General features: G+C 41.1%; 1 protein-coding gene across 1 annotated transcript; it reads left to right on the top strand.

The window, feature by feature from the left end:
- Positions 1-367: 367 nt before the first annotated feature.
- LOC121969088 (pectinesterase-like) lies at positions 368-1,825 on the top strand. Its single transcript, XM_042519012.1, has 2 exons — positions 368-833; positions 1,134-1,825. The coding sequence occupies exons 1-2, from the start codon at positions 368-370 to the stop codon at positions 1,823-1,825; spliced, it is 1,158 nt and encodes a 385-aa protein (XP_042374946.1).
- The last annotated feature ends 14,333 nt before the right edge of the window (positions 1,826-16,158 follow it).

The raw sequence follows: 16,158 nt of genomic DNA, 5'->3' as shown, positions 1-16,158 counted from the left end.
GAATGAGATCATGTAAATATGACAATTAAATCAAATAAAATATCAATAATTTTTTTATTGATTTGCACTTATCCAATCTAATAATTATATATTGATGATGCACAAACGAATTAACCCTGGTATAAATGAAGAGCATGTTATTAATGAAATTGACCGATAAGCACAAATAAATTATACAAGGAATGAGATCGTCTAAATATAAATATATATGACAATTAAATGAAATAAAATATCTATAAATTTGGTATATATAGATTTACACTGATCCAATTTCGTAATATATAAACGAATTAAGAGCATGCATGCAGCCGTACGTTTAATATAATTAATTACTCTTCTTCATCAAGTTTCTGCGAATTCTGCATCCATGGCGAATTTTTTGTTAGCTTTCCTCCTCCTCCTGCTGCTGCTACGGCTAGAACACTGCTACGGCGAGCCGATGGCGTCATATGAGCAGTCGTCGATGCTGATTTCCGCCGGCGGGCAGCATAAACGGCACCGCCGTTTGGGGTTACTGTTCCCGGAGTGGGTGGCGGCGGCCGACTGGAAGCTGCTGGCGGATTCGGACTTGAATCCGGATCTCGTGGTGGCGCAGGATGGCTCCGGCGACTACAGATCCATTGTAGAAGCCGTGGCGGCTGTGCCCAAGGAGAGGGGAGGAAGCACGACGAGGTTTGTGATATACGTGAAGGCCGGCGTCTACAAAGAGTACGTGGAGATTCCTAGCTCGATGGAGAATTTAATGATGACCGGCGACGGGATAGATGCTACCGTGGTGACCGGGAACAGGAGCGTTAAAGATGGCTACCGGACCTTCCAAACGCCCACCTTCGGTTAGTTATGAATATATAAATAATCAATTGATTTAATTTACTAGGTAAGAAATTAATTAATTAATATGCTGAGAATATATATATATTCTCATATTAATTAATATGTTTACGATCGACTAACAGTTAGTTGTAGTTTTTTTACCAGCTAGCGAACTAGTTGAATTAATTGCAAAATTAAACAGTCGTACAAGAAATAGATGTTCACTTTGCTAGCTTCTAATTAATCCATCTATTTAATTAATATTTCTTCAAATTGGTCAGGATCCGTTTAATGTTTGTAATTCAATGTACACTGATCAGGTGTATCGGGCAACGGATTCATCGCCCGCGACATGACGTTCCAAAACACGGCCGGGCCGGAAAAGGAACAGGCGGTGGCACTCCTATCCCAGTCCAACCAGTCCGTCTTCTACAGATGCAGCTTCAAGGGTTACCAGGACACCCTCTACGTCCACTCCCAAACACAGTTCTACCGAAACTGCGACGTCTACGGAACCATCGACTTCATCTTCGGCAACGCCACTGTTGTCTTCCAGAACTGCAACCTCTGCGTTAGGCGGCCAATGAGCGGCCAGAAGAACACAGTGACGGCTCAGGGCAGGAACAGCTCGGACCAGACCACCGGCATATCGATCCACAACTCCGTCGTGGCTGCAGCGTCGGACCTCGTGCCGGTGCAGGGGTTATTCAAGACGTACCTCGGCCGGCCGTGGGGGAACTATTCGAGGACGGTGGTGATGAAGACAGAGCTGGGGGACTTGATCGACCCAGCGGGGTGGTTGGAGTGGGACGACCGCCCCGCACCGGATACATTGTACTACGGGGAGTTCATGAACACTGGCGCCGGCGCCGACACGAGTAGGAGGGTGACTTGGCCCGGTTATCACGTGATCAATAACTCGTCTGAAGCTGAAAAATTCACTGTCGGAAGCTTCTTGTCTGGTGACTCGTGGATACCAGCCACTAACATTCCTTTCACGTCGGGCCTATAAATTAATTATACATGGTGCTATATAAATAAAGGGGCAAATTGGAAAATTTAATAAATTATGTTTCTAGGTAAAAAAAATTGCAAGTTACTTTGTTCTATCTTCGAGTCATCTTGCCGTATAATCATTGCGCAATCCATTATTGCAAACCCTCCATCTGATCACGTGGCTCCTAATTACTCGTCCGAATATGGCACGGTGTACCAGTTGAATATGATCTCCGATATCCAACAGATCTCTTGGTTCTTCAATCTCTAGCTTTTCTTGATCAGCATCAACATGGGAACAAATTAAAGGACGTTGTGGACCTTACCTTCTCGATCGTTGCTGGTTCTTCCTCAAAGTGTTATAAAGCAACCACTGAACGCCGCCACCAACTCTCCCTTCTTCGCCGGACAAGATACAGGCATGCATTAGGATGAGTCAGAACGCTGTGACATGTCCCGGAGAAAGCCACGACTCGTAATTAAGCTTATTCTCCGGACGCAGTCCTTGACGGATTCGAGCATAACTCGATCTACCTGATGAATCATCAACCACCGTTTGTTCGAGCTAGGGAAATACTATCTGTCAGTTATAACTACTCTGGCTAGCACGATCGAGGTCGATGTCAGCAAAGAAGTCCAAACTCCGACGTTCTTCTTCTTCAGGGGTAATGATAATGATTAAGCCACAGAATTACACATTGTTCCTCACTTTGCACGTGCCGTTATATTGATTGAAGAGATCATAATTTGATGATTCGATGCAATCAATTTACATTTACATTTATTTTTGATACCAGTGCTCGCTCTTTAATATATATAATTATCAATGGGCAGGGAGACATTGAATTCGAGTATGCCAAGATTCTGTCCCATTGAGCGATCGATCGATCGACAATCCAAGGGAAGAAGTGGCGGAGCTACAGTGACCTGAAGTCCTTCGAGGTGCAAGGATTAAAGGACTAATTGGGGTTTGTCTACAACATGGGGCCGGCCGGGTGGCATAAGTACTGGAAGCCTAGCGAATGCTATTCCGGGTCGGCATGAGAGATAAGATGCTAAGCTAGTCTTATGACGGTGACTGAGAGTGCAGAAAAGGCCGAGTTACCAGGTCGTACCTCTCCGAAGCATGCATAGTGGTTCGAGGAGAGACCGAGTAGCTCATGCTCCGCCAAAGGTGGTGTGGGTAGAAACCACCACAGGGGCAGAGATGAAGCAATAGCTATATAGCTTATGTCCTGGGCAAAGACCGTGTCTTGCAATGTGAGGAGAGGAATATTGTTGCATCCACCACATGATCTTTCTTTAGGCCTACAATGGATCGTTAATTAGGTTGAATACTTAATCGAGATCAGGAAAAAAATAGTGAGTATTTCATATCTAATAAATAATTGATGTTTGCGTTGTTGATATTGGAATGAAAAGTACTTTGGGGAAGAGGGTGCATTAAGCTAAAGAACTTGAACTTGTCCTGAAACCTGTGTTTTACTTGAAATGCTGGCTTGGTTACAAAATAAGATCTAGTATAACAAATTAAACTTAATTGTGGATAGAGATAGAATACGATGAGGTGACAATTATTGATAAGAAATTAAATTTAATTGTGGATAGAGATAGAATACGATGAGGTGACAATTATTAATAAGAATGAAAGTTCTTAAGATATAGATAGAATATAATGAGATGACAATTATTGATAAGAATGAGAGTTCGTGATAAGATAGAGATAGAATATGATGAGGTGGCAAATTAAAAAAAGGTCTAGATTTAATGTATTTGAGAGTAGTGGTTATCTAATAAGTTTATAAATATGTTAACCTTTTTCGATGAATGAAAGAAAGTTGAGTTCATGTTTCTATTTTTTATTCTCCTCTTTCACGTATAGTGCATTTCTTCACCTATAATTCTTTTTTCCAACATCTAGTTCATCCATATTTATACTAGTTCCGCCTCCTAACTAATTGTTAGGATTACGCTAACACATATTCATCTAAAAGCTAGCTATTAAAGCATATATATCTCAAACTTTCTAAACTACTCTACTTTAATCTCCTCTCATATATATTTCTTGAGATTATTCTAGAATATTCTACTCTATTCTCTCAAATATTCTAAATCACGGGCTTGTTTAATTCAATTCACCTTAGCCTAATAGCCCAAAATCAAGTTTAATGAATTTCTGACAATCCCTCATAAACTTGTTTTTGTCGCTCCAAGCAAACTTCTACATCTTGATAAAATCTTCAAATTTGAGCGGCTTGATAAAGATATTGACAACCTAATCTTGAGACTTTATGTATTCCACTTACATCTTTTTTTCATACAATCCACTCTTTGATATAGTGATATCATGTATCAATGTGCTTGTTTCTATCATGGAAGACTAGATTTTGTGCTACTGCTATTGTAAACTTGTTATCAACTCGAATTTTAGTTGCATCTTCTTTGTTGAACTTAACTCTTTCAATAAATTTACAAGCCAAATAACATGGAAACACATGAAGTCGCAATCTCGTACTCTGCTTCACAAGTAGAAAGTGTGACAATATGTTTGTTTCCTTAACATCCAAGTGAAAGTTGTCTCCAATAAAAAACATAAATCTTGTAGTACCCTTTCTATCATCTATATCTCCACTCCAACCACTGTCGCTATATCTTTCAAGTTTGAAATTGTTAGATGATAAATAAAGCAATCCAAAATCTATTGTACCTTTGATACAACACAAAATTCTCTTAGCGCGCGATCTTAAAGTGGGTGGTGTTGTGTTTAGGATGCATATTTTAAAACTTATTTTCGTGAAACGTGCAGTAGAATGTAATAATTTCCTAAATTATTACAATACACTCATCAAACACATGCCCTAGACATAATTGTAGAAAATAATAACTATGTTAAAAGATATACCTGTGAGTTCATAATCGAACCTTATAGAGTTCGTAATCGGTCACCTGCTAGAGAATAGGGATGTAATAAAGTATGCCTTGAACTCTTTTAATCGAAATGCACTGTGGACATCTATAGTAGATGCCTATAAAGTTTCGAGGAACTTAAAATTAGATGAGCTATTTTATGAACTTGAACTCCATGAACAGACTAACTCAAAGTAGGTTGAGAAAGTGTTAGAGCAATCTAGGTGCCCTAGATTTTGATGTTTGAACAAAGGTTTAAGTTAGGTTTATTGTTGTATTTGATATGCATTGTGAGTATGCAGGATACAGGTACAACAAGGAAAGTCCAAGGGTGAGTCTTGGCGGTGTAAGTCCAAGCATGTAGTCTTGGCAACGTAAGTCCAAGTGTGATCTTGGCAAAGTAGGAAAGTCCAAGGATGAGTCTTGGCGGTGTAAGTCCAAGCATGTAGTCTTGGCAACGTAAGTCCAAGTGTGACTTGGCAATGGATGAAGTCCCGGAGGCGTGACCTCTTGGCAAAGGAAGACCCGACAACAATGACAAGGCCGATGGAAACTCCAGAAGGCAAGACGTGAAGGATGGGGAGGCATCCGAGGGACGCAAGGCTGATGGAGGAGGCTAGAAGGCTAGGTCTAGGTTGGTCGGGCGAGAACGAGTGCTGAGTGAATGTACTCGAGGTAAATCCTAAAATTAAGGTTTACTGTAGCAGTACTGTAGTGTTACTGTAGCAGCACTGTAGCAGTCGACTGATGACTGTAGCAGTCGACTGGTGCACTGTAGAGAGTCGTTGAGAGAGCCGTTGGGATGGCACCAGTCGACTGGTGCAAGGACCAGTCGACTGGTAACGGGCAAATCAGCTTACTGATTTGTTCCAAGCTCTATAAGAAGGAGCTTGGGATGGCCGGCCAAGGTGACGAAATTAGACTTGGTTAAAGCCTAATTAGTAGTCACCAAAGTGCTCAAGGATCTCTTGTGTCCAAGTGTTCTTGGTTGAAGTTGTGGTGAGGTTTCTCCACCTACAAGGAGCGGTTTGAGCTAGCCGGAGTTTCCGGGGACTAATCCACCGACGGATTGAGGGATCGTCCACCTTACGGACAGCCGTGGAGTAGGAGCATCATCTCCGAACCACGTTACATCGACGTGCATTGGTTTGCTTGTTCTTTTCTTTATCTTTAGCTTTCGTATTCGTAATTTGTATTGTATTATTCCGCTTGCGCACTAACGAATACGTAGGAAGCCATCGATTTGGGTGAGACGCTATTCACCCCCCCCCTCTAGCGGCCACCGATCCTCCAACAATTGGTATCAGAGCGAGGTCGCTCTTCTACGGACTAACCGCCAAGAGAGCAAGAAGCTAGAGGAAGAAGAAGATGGAGTCCGAAGGACCGCTCGGATGGGATATCCGAATTCCACCTCCGTATGACAAAGAAGACTTCAATTATTGGAGGAAGCAGTTGGAGACATGGTTCCAAATGGATTTGAATCAATGGTTTGTCTTGAGTGACCCATTTGAAGCTCCTACGGACAAGAAGGGTAAACGCCTCCGACCTCAGCATTGGACCGAAGAGCAACGAGAGCAATCGGAGGCGGACAAGGAGGTAACGAAAATTTTGCATAATTTACTACCTTCTAATATCATTGTGAGTGTAGGTGAATGTACAAGTGCATGTGATCTTTGGAAAAAGATCATTGCCTATCATGAAGACCCGTCACAATTCCAAGGAGTAGAGGAGTCCAAGGAGAAGGGCTCATTGGTCCAAGAAGAGAAGGACCAATCCGATGTTGACATAAGGTCAACATCCGAGGAGGAGAAGGAAGATGAGGAGGTATCATCCACATCTTCAAGGGAGGAAGAAGTGGAATCATCGACATCTTCAAGTGAAGAAGAAGAAGAGCAATCCAAGGAAGAGGAGATCTTGGAAGCTCAACCCTCCACCTCAACTACCAAGAAGAGCACAAAGGACCACATCAAATGCTTTGAGTGTGGTAAGATGGGGCACTACAAGAGTAGGTGTCCTTCACTCAAGAAGGTAAAGGAGGTAAACCCTAAACTCACTAAAGTTAATTTAGAAACTAATGTGAGTTGTAGGAGGAAGAAGGAGGAGAAGAAGCACATTAGGTGCTTTACATGTGGTGAGTGGGGTCACTACCACACAAAGTGCCCAAGGAGAGGAGAGCTCAAGAAATTGGTGCACTTGAAGAAGTGGGAGAAGAAGAGAGCTTCAAGGGTAAGGGAGGTATACCCTAACTTGAATGCTAGTTCAAATTTAAATCGTTATAATGCTATTTATCATGAAAATAGAATGCATGATAAATCTAAGGATAAATATATCCCTCCTCATGCTAGATTTATCACACCTAAGGCTAGGAAGGTAAATAACAATTTAGGCAATAACTCTAAGGATTATAGATATATGCCTAGATATAGAAATGCTCATAGGGGTCAAGAAAAATCCAAGTCTATGGATTCAATGACGGAAAACCAAGTCTTGAGGTCAAGACTTGATAATTTAGAAAGAACCCTAGCAAGAATGGAAAATATTCTTAGGGGTCAAAATGAGCATAACCTAGGAAAAGCTAGACAAGAGCCATCCAATGGCTATATAGGTTTGGGATACAAACCTAAAGCCAAGAAGGATGTGACTTCCTTTTATAGGGTTCCATATAGTTATGAGACCAACCCTATGTTTAGTGGTCAAGCTAAAAGTACAAGGGAAGTTCTCCCTAAGAGTACTTTTGCAAAGACCAATGTGACTAAGACTTCTAAGAAGTCTAATAATGTCACAAAGAAGGTCACAAGGGAGGTCATCCCTAAAGTTGACTTAGTAAAGGTGACTAAGGCTCCAAAAAGGCCAAACAAAGTCACAAATAAGGTTACAAGGGGAGTTAGCCCTAGAAGTGACCTAGTGGAAGTGACCAAGGTTTCTAAGAAGCCTAGAAAGGTCCTTAGGAAGGTATCTATGGAAGTCATCCCTAGTGAGTACCTAGAGCATCCAAGGAGCACCAATAGGTTTTGGGTTCCTAGGAGCATATTCTCTACACCCTAGATAGGTTAGAGAGTGTCAACTCCAATTGGAAAGGTAGTTAACCCAACCTTTGTAAAGTTGATACTTGAGAGCATTTTCAAGGTTATTGTTAACCTTTGAAAAAGAAAAAGGTTATTGGGTTACTCTTTGAGAGAGTAATATATGTGCCAAAATTTGAAGAGTTGAACTTAATCTAACTTGGCACACTTAAGAAAAGTATAAGAAAAATCAAGTTAGAATTTTGATACTTTCTTAAGGAATTAAGAGAAAACCCATGCTGTAATCAAATGTGCTTAAAGCCTTGAAGAGCAAAAATGTGTCAAAATCTGAGGAGTTAAATCTAATTTAAATTGACACATTTGGAAAAGGATAAGAAATGCCAAGTTGGGGGTTTTGGCATTTTCTTAAAAGGTTAAAGGTGAATCTAAGCCTTAATTTGATTTCATATACTCTTTGAAAGAATAAAATGTGTCATACTTTGAGGAATTTGTTTAATATAAAAATGGCACAAATTTAGAAGGGAAAAAGAAATGTCAAAATTGGGTTTGGCACTTTCTTAATGAAATTGGGCAATCTAGGATTTAAATTGACACATTTGGAAAAGGATAAGAAATGCCAAGTTGGGGGTTTTGGCATTTTCTTAAAAGGTTAAAGGTGAATCTAAGCCTTAATATGATTTCATATACTCTTTGAAAGAATAAAATGTGCCATACTTTGAGGAATTTGTTTAATATAAAAATGGCACAAATTTAGAAAGGGAAAAAGAAATGTCAAAATTGGGTTTGGCACTTTCTTAATGAAATTGGGCAATCTAGGATTTAATTTTAAAGTATAGCTAAGAATTAAGGATACTTAGATAGATTATCTATGTACATTTTATTTATGCTAACTTGTCATGATTGTTTGCCCATCATATGCCATGACATCATATTTAGCATTCACATTTTATTATGAAAAATACAAAAATATCATGTCATGTCATGCATATATCATGTAGTTATAGCATGCTTTGCTTATTTTGATGTATGCCATTAATCATCATGCAGTATGTCAATTTTCTTGTAATTAAGGACAAAGACATCTATTATGTATGGAAGTGTCCCAACAAGAGGGATCATATCAAGTGACATCCTAGATGGATGATCATGATTTTTACAATGCCTAGATAGAGATGCATGATCCCTTAGTTTAGGGCAAGACCAAATATACATCTCACAAAAAACTATAAGGTGACTTGTATGCGTTTTAATACACGTTAGGTACAAGTGAGATGTTAAGATGGTGAACTAAACTCAAGATGTTGATCTAGTGCATCTTGTTGAGTTTTAGGTTCATCAAAACACATAGTTATGTGTCTTCCAATCATTAGGAAAGCTAATATATAAGTCATGTACTTTGAGCCCAAAGAACGTGGTTGGATATTGGTTTCGAAAATGATTTCAAAATACTTTTGAAAAACCTTGGTGAAGACTATCTTTTGATAGTAATTATCATTGGAAAGTTAGACACAAACCAGGAGAAAACATTGAAGTTTTCAAGAGTTTTCAAATTTGTGGCAATCTTTGAAAATAGGAAGTATTTTCATAGAAAACTATTTTTCCTTGATAAAGTATACCCTAAATAATGTCTACATGAGTTTTCATGATGAAAACAAGTATGGTTTGGTTAAGAAAGACCAAAGTGAAGTTTCAGTTGATGTTTAGTTTCATTATTGAATTTTGAACCTCAAACTTCAAGTTTTGGTTTTCCTAATTATTTAGGAACCCCAAGTCATTGTTGGTGCAATGATAAAAGTTTGATCATGTTTTTAGGGGGAGTTACGCTTTGGAAACATAAAAATCTTTTCCAAGACCAAAAGGAGGTCAAGTGTTAAGGTAGCACATGACATTGGTATGAGAGGTGTTACCAAGGACAAGGGAGAGTCATCCAAGGCCAATAAGAAGGAATATGCTAGGGTAGCATATAATTATAGCAAGGATGAGGTGTCCAAGATTAAGGACAAGAAGAAATTAATCAAAGACAAGGTGTCTAAGGTTAAGAAGGTGAGTTTAGTAGGCCAAGTGTCACCCGAGGTGCATCGAAGTGACCTAGCCATAGTGGATGAGTCACCAAGAGAGGTGACTAAGGTTAAGATTCCTAAGGATAGGAAGAGCTTTTGGGACCCATGATAGATGGATTATCAAATGTGCCAAGTGGTTAATGTTGGGATCTTAGATGGCTAGAGGGGGGGTGAATAACCTCTTTGAAAACTTAAACACAATCTTTCTTAAAGAAAAACTTGTTAGCACAGCACAGCAGAAGCAGAAAACTAAAACGAAGGAAAACAAACACACACAGCAGACACAAGGATATACGAGGTTCGGGGATAACTTGCCCCTACTCCTCGGCGTGTCCGTAAGGAGGACGACTCCTTGATCTTTCGGTAGATCACACCCCGGACAAGATCCGGCTAAAGATGTCTCCTTCTCGGTGGAGCAACCTCTCAACAAAGTCTCAGTTGATTATAGATTTAAGCACAAGACTTACAGTGGCTGAGAAGAATAATCAGATGAGCTTACAGCCACGCGGAGAAGAAAACAGAGCAGAGAGCGCACAACAACCTTCTCAGCAAAGAGCTCACAGCTTCACCAACTTACTTTCTCAAAGGATTGATCACAAAAGACAGAGAATTCAGAATGCTTTGTGAACTTCTCTTCTTCCTTCTTATGTCTCTCTACTTTACTGGCTCGAATCACCGCCGCCTGCAGAATCGCTGCTGCCAACAAGGCGTAGCCAATCACCTCTCCTCCTCATCTGGTTCTCTGAACCCATGCCAATGGAAATTACTGGCGTCTCTAGATACGAACCAATAGGTAGAGGTCAAACTGAGCGCAGCCCAATCGCAATCAGATTCGCCAGTGAACGTTGATGCCTCAAATGCATCTGTTGCAGCAAGTCACAGTGAAAAGAGCACTTGTCTTCTTCTCTTAATGAAGCTTAATTTGAATTCAACCATGAGAGTGTGACCTGCAACCTGCAAACTAAAAAGACTCACAGCAGATGGTTAAAAACAGATGGGTGAAAACAAATACGGCAATCAGAAAAAGTGCATGCAAAACAAACAATACCGTCGGTCGGTCTGCAGACCGATCCATGCTTTCTAGATCATCGCTGATCGGTCTGGCGACCGATCAGGAACTAATCTGATCGGTCTCCAGACCGATCAGATGTCGCTGCGCACAGCTTCTGATAATCTGATCGGTCCCGAGACCGATCAGATGTCGCTCTTCCCAAGCGCTTATAGCCTCCTGATCGGTCTCCAGATCGATCAGTAAAATCACAGTAGGCTACTGATCGATTTCTGATCGGTCTACAGACCGATCAGTAATCGATCAGTAGCCACTGATCGATTCCTGATCGGTCGCCAGACCGATCAGGTGTCCAAGGTTTCACTGGATCGGTCTGCCGACCGATCCAGCTTCTTGACTCAGTCCGGGTCGAGCCCTCTCTGACCTAGTCCGGAGAAACGAGCTCCCTAGCCCTCTCCGACTTCGCATACCAAGCTTCCTTCTTGGACTTTTCAACACCAGATGTCCGATCACCCTTGATCCATCTGGATTTTCCCTTGCCTGGCTTCACTCACCAGGACTTGCACCTAGCTTCACTCACTAGGGTTTTCACCTGGCTTCACTCACCAGGATTTCCAATCTGCCTGGCTTCACTCACCAGGACTTTCCAACTGCCTAACATCCCAGTTAGGACTTTCTCAATCAGGTCAACCTAGTCAACCTAGATTAGTAATTAATCTGAGTTAAATATCTGATACAAATTTAAATCAGTGTCAACAGCAAAACAACATCCAGGTCAGACTGTATCAACAATCTCCCCCTTTTTGTTGTTTGACAACACGATTTAAGTTTAGATCAGAAATGCTCATATACCCATAATTTTAGGGAAATCAGGATCCTCCCCCTAAGACGGATATACCTTAGTTATCTTCTCCCCCTTTTCATATCGACTCGATGAAGTCAATTCATCACTTAACTTAGTCGAATAGGTGCGAATTAGGTAAGAGGATTCAAAAAGACTCAAAGTCATCCTCTCCCCTTAAATCAACCTTTCATTCATTACTAAACTTAGTTATCTTCTCCCTCTTTGTCAAACACCGAAAAGGAGCGAACAAGGTAAGATAACTTAAAGAGCTCCCCCTTAATCCATACTGTCCTCTACTTAATCCCCCTAGAGTTCCTTCTAAGTGTATTTTAGGACAGTAAATGAATAAAGAAATAAAAGACATATGAAGAGTATAGTAACAACCAAGAAAAGAACAGCAAATATATAAAGAAGAATGAGTAGCGTAACAGGAAGTAGCATACAACCAGGTCAGACATAAGTATCTAGCAACCATCATCCAAAACATACAATCAATATGATATCATAGAACAGTGTGTCTCAGTCAGCCTCCTCATCATGAGGAGCATCAGCAATATCAGCGGGAGGAAAGGATCCCTGAGGTGGCAAGTCGCTGCTCGAAGATGGATAGCCCGGGAAATCCTGCGGAGGTGGATATCTGGCCATCCAGTCCATAATCGTCTGATGGGTCGCCAGCTGCTGACTGCGCAAATCATCGTAGCGCTGGTCAATCCGGACGCGTAGCCCATCGAACTCAGCAGCCATCATCTCCTCGTGGCGATCAAATCGGCTCTCCAACTCAGCGATCTGCTAGCGCAGATCTGGATCCGCCTCGCCATATGCAGCAGCAGCAGCAACCTGTCGTCGAGGTAACTCACCTAGTGCCCTCCCATCCTTCCACCTAACCGCCCCAGCCTATCCTAAGATTCTAGACTTGGAAAATGCACGTTTCCCAAGTCGACAATCCTGCCTAACCATCTTTACTATCCTCCCCCTAGAGACGTCAATACCCAGGGTCTCAAGCCAATCAGTAATTACATGCCCATAAGGCATATAGATGGTGTAACCGCTTGGCTCGCTATGGGATATGATAGAAGTATAGACACTTGACATGATATCAAAGTCAAGATGCCTACGCAACCCATAAAGCATCAGACAATGATACGGTCGAATCTCTGCCAATGGTTTAGAAGTAATAGGTAGAATACAGTTTGTGACAATTTTGAAAAGAATGTAATCAGGAGCAGAAAGGCCAAGGGCTGCAAATGTAGGAAAATCGACATCTAACTCATCTAATCCATCTGGTCGCGGATGTCCAAAGAAGTACTCATAAATCGAGTCAGATGAGACATCAAGAGGATGAGGCACGGGTTCAGGCAAAGCAAGATAGAATGAGAACACCGTCCCCGAACACATACGACAGCCTAAATAACCAAAGAAGGCAATTAAGCTGAAATCAACGGTTTGCTTAGCCTCTCTTGATCTATAACTACCATCAATAGTCTGATGAAGGTTGTTATAGAATTCAGAAACGAGGTCAAGGTTGATATCCCTCTCTAAATATACCAAGGAATCAAGTTTATAGTAGGCTATGGTCTTCGTAATCGCTGGACAAAACTCATTCATGTATTTTTTATCGACTGATCTACATGGGAGCAACTTGAAGGTCCTTTCCTTAAAGGATTGTTCAAACTGTTGGTTGGGAAATCTTCCCGAACTGGATGGTTGAGGTCGGGAGGTTTCTTTGGATTTGGATTTATCTTTGGACTTGGAAGTACCCTCACCTACTGGTTTCCTCCTAAGGGGTTAGGAACATGACACAGATGAAGCAAAGGAGCACAACCCGAGCACCACCCCAAATCACTGAATCAGTGAGAAATGAAACAAATGAAGTACTAACGAGAAATAGAGCTGATGAAGTTACCTTGGAGCCATTTCTCTGGTTTTCGGAGAAAGAAAGAAATGCTGAGGCAGGAGGGAGTCGTCTAGGGTTCGGCGATCAAGGGGAAGAAGAAACGGGGGAAAAGAGAGTCGGCTAGGGCTTCGTAGGTAATGGGAAAGGAGGGAGTCGGGAGGAGTTAAAGCCAGGGATCGATCTATTCCCTGATCGGACGGCTGTTCGATCAGGAGAAATCCTGAACGATCAGATTCACCCGAGTGAATCGGCGACACCTGATCGGTCAGTGGACCGATCAGGGATCATCCTGATCGGTGCCCGGACCGATCAGGGGGCTTTCTTCGTGCGCTGATCGGTCACTGGACCGATCAGATACCAAACAGAGAGTTTGGCTTCGTTCTGGATCGGTCGACAGACCGATCCAGACTTTCCTGATCGGTCTGTGGACCGATCAGTGTCTGATAACCCATTTTCAGTAATTTCAGTAACTGAAATACTGAGCCATGAAGTCTGAAGAATCCGGAACTCAAGAATTCATAACTTCCCTAAGACATACCCTAGAACTTAGGAATCACCAAACACTAATATATTTGAAATATGATTTCCTTTGGCCTGAACTTGTTCATAATCCAAAAGTTTCAGACTCTTATCAAACAAAACCTCACACTGACTCCAACCATATGGAGTTCTGTCTTCTTGGTCCTTAGAAGTTCAAAACATATTTTTGCTAAACTCATCTCTATGATCAGGTTCAAATTAATTTGTCAAAATATAAACAACTTGTCCTAATTTTTCAATCAAGGCATGAAAGCTGGAATTTTTGATCTTTGTTATGTTTAGTTTCAAGTTTGTCAAAATATATCCAAGTTGCTATTATTTCCTTTAACAACCTATCGTTTTATCAATCAAAGTCATGAAATGAACCAAACAACAATACCAATCAACACATCAACCATCAACCATAATTAGATAATTTCTAGGCAAAAGTCCAACCAAGATTCCTTGGTTGGAATATATGAGTAAGATCTAGGAGCCAAATACACATGAATTATGTAATGGTCTTCCCCATACTCAATTAATGTCTCTTCAACCTAATTATTCAAGGGATGCATGATACATTTTGAATAATTTGGTTGATCCTAGCATCTCACCCCATATTTAGCAAACAAAAACAATTTGTTAAACCTTATAGTTTGTGTGAGATGTCCCCAAGTTGCCCAAATTAATTTCCCAATTTTTCTTGTCATTTTAATGGTCCTTATTGATCATGATGTGGTCAACATGACTTATTGAGCCAAACACATTCCCAATTCCCTCCTTAAATGACTAAATTCATTTTTCGGAAGGGGTTTTGTGAAAATGTCGGCTAAGTTTGACTTTGACTCAACATATGTGAGTGCAATGTCTCCCCTAGCTACGTGATCTCTAATGAAGTGATGATGCACTTCAATGTGTTTGGTCCTTGAATGATGGACTGGATTTTTCGTTAGGTTTATTGTGCTAATGTTGTCACACAACACTTGCACTCCCTTATACGAAAGTCCATAATCTTCTAGAGTGTGAATCATCCACAACAATTGTGATACACTCTCTCCCATGGCAATGTATTCAGCCTCGGTCGTGGAGAGAGCAACACAATGTTGCTTCCGACTTGACCAACTAACTAATGATGAACCTAAGAATTGGCAACCCCCACTAGTGCTTTTCCGATCCAATTTGCACCCAGCATAATCAGAATCGGTATAGCCTATCAAGTCAAAAGGCTCTGTACGAGGGTACCATAGACCTACTCGAATTGTGCCCTTAAGGTATCTCAATATTCTCTTAACTGCAATTAAATAAGATTCCTTGGCACAGACTTGATATCTAGCGCACATGCCCACAGCAAAAAATATGTCTGGTCGACTAGCTGTGAGATATAGAAGACTACCAATTATGCTTCTATATTGCGTTAGATCAATTGGTTTTCCACTCTCATCATTGTCAAGGCGAGTGTTTGTCGCCATTGGAGTGGACACTTCCTTAGAGTCACTCATATTGAATTTTCTAAGCATCTCTTGAGTGCATTTTGTCTGATGGACATAAATTCCATCTCGAGTTTGTTTGATTTCAAGTCCGAGGAAGAATGTCAACTCTCCTACTAGACTCATCTCAAACTCACTTTCCATGTGAGAAATGAATTCATTCAAATAGCCTTTGTTATTTGAGCCACAAATTATGTCATCGACATACACTTGGGCTACAAAAATATTTTCACCATCTCTACGCAGAAATAGTGTTGGGTCTATTTGGCCTCTTTCAAAGCCCTTTTCTAATAGGTAAGTTGACAACCTTTCGTACCATGCTCGAGGTGCTTGTTTAAGCCCATAAAGAGCTTTCTTGAGCTTGTACACGTGGTTTGGAACTTCGGTATTCACAAACCCCGGTGGTTGTTCAACATAGACCTCTTCTTTGATGAATCCGTTTAAGAAGGCTGATTTAACGTCCATTTGATAGAGCTTGAAACCTCTATGTGCAGCAAAAGCTAGCATCAAACGAATGGACTCTAATCGAGCCACGGGAGCATAAGTCTCATCATAATCGAGACCTTCGACTTGACTATAGCCCTTGGCTACAAGTCTTGCCTTGTT

The sequence above is a fragment of the Zingiber officinale genome, chromosome 4A (assembly GCF_018446385.1).
Source record: "Zingiber officinale cultivar Zhangliang chromosome 4A, Zo_v1.1, whole genome shotgun sequence".
Classification (NCBI taxonomy): domain Eukaryota; kingdom Viridiplantae; phylum Streptophyta; class Magnoliopsida; order Zingiberales; family Zingiberaceae; genus Zingiber; species Zingiber officinale.
Note: the sequence above shows the minus strand (reverse complement) of the source record. Positions and strands in the feature narration are given on the sequence as shown.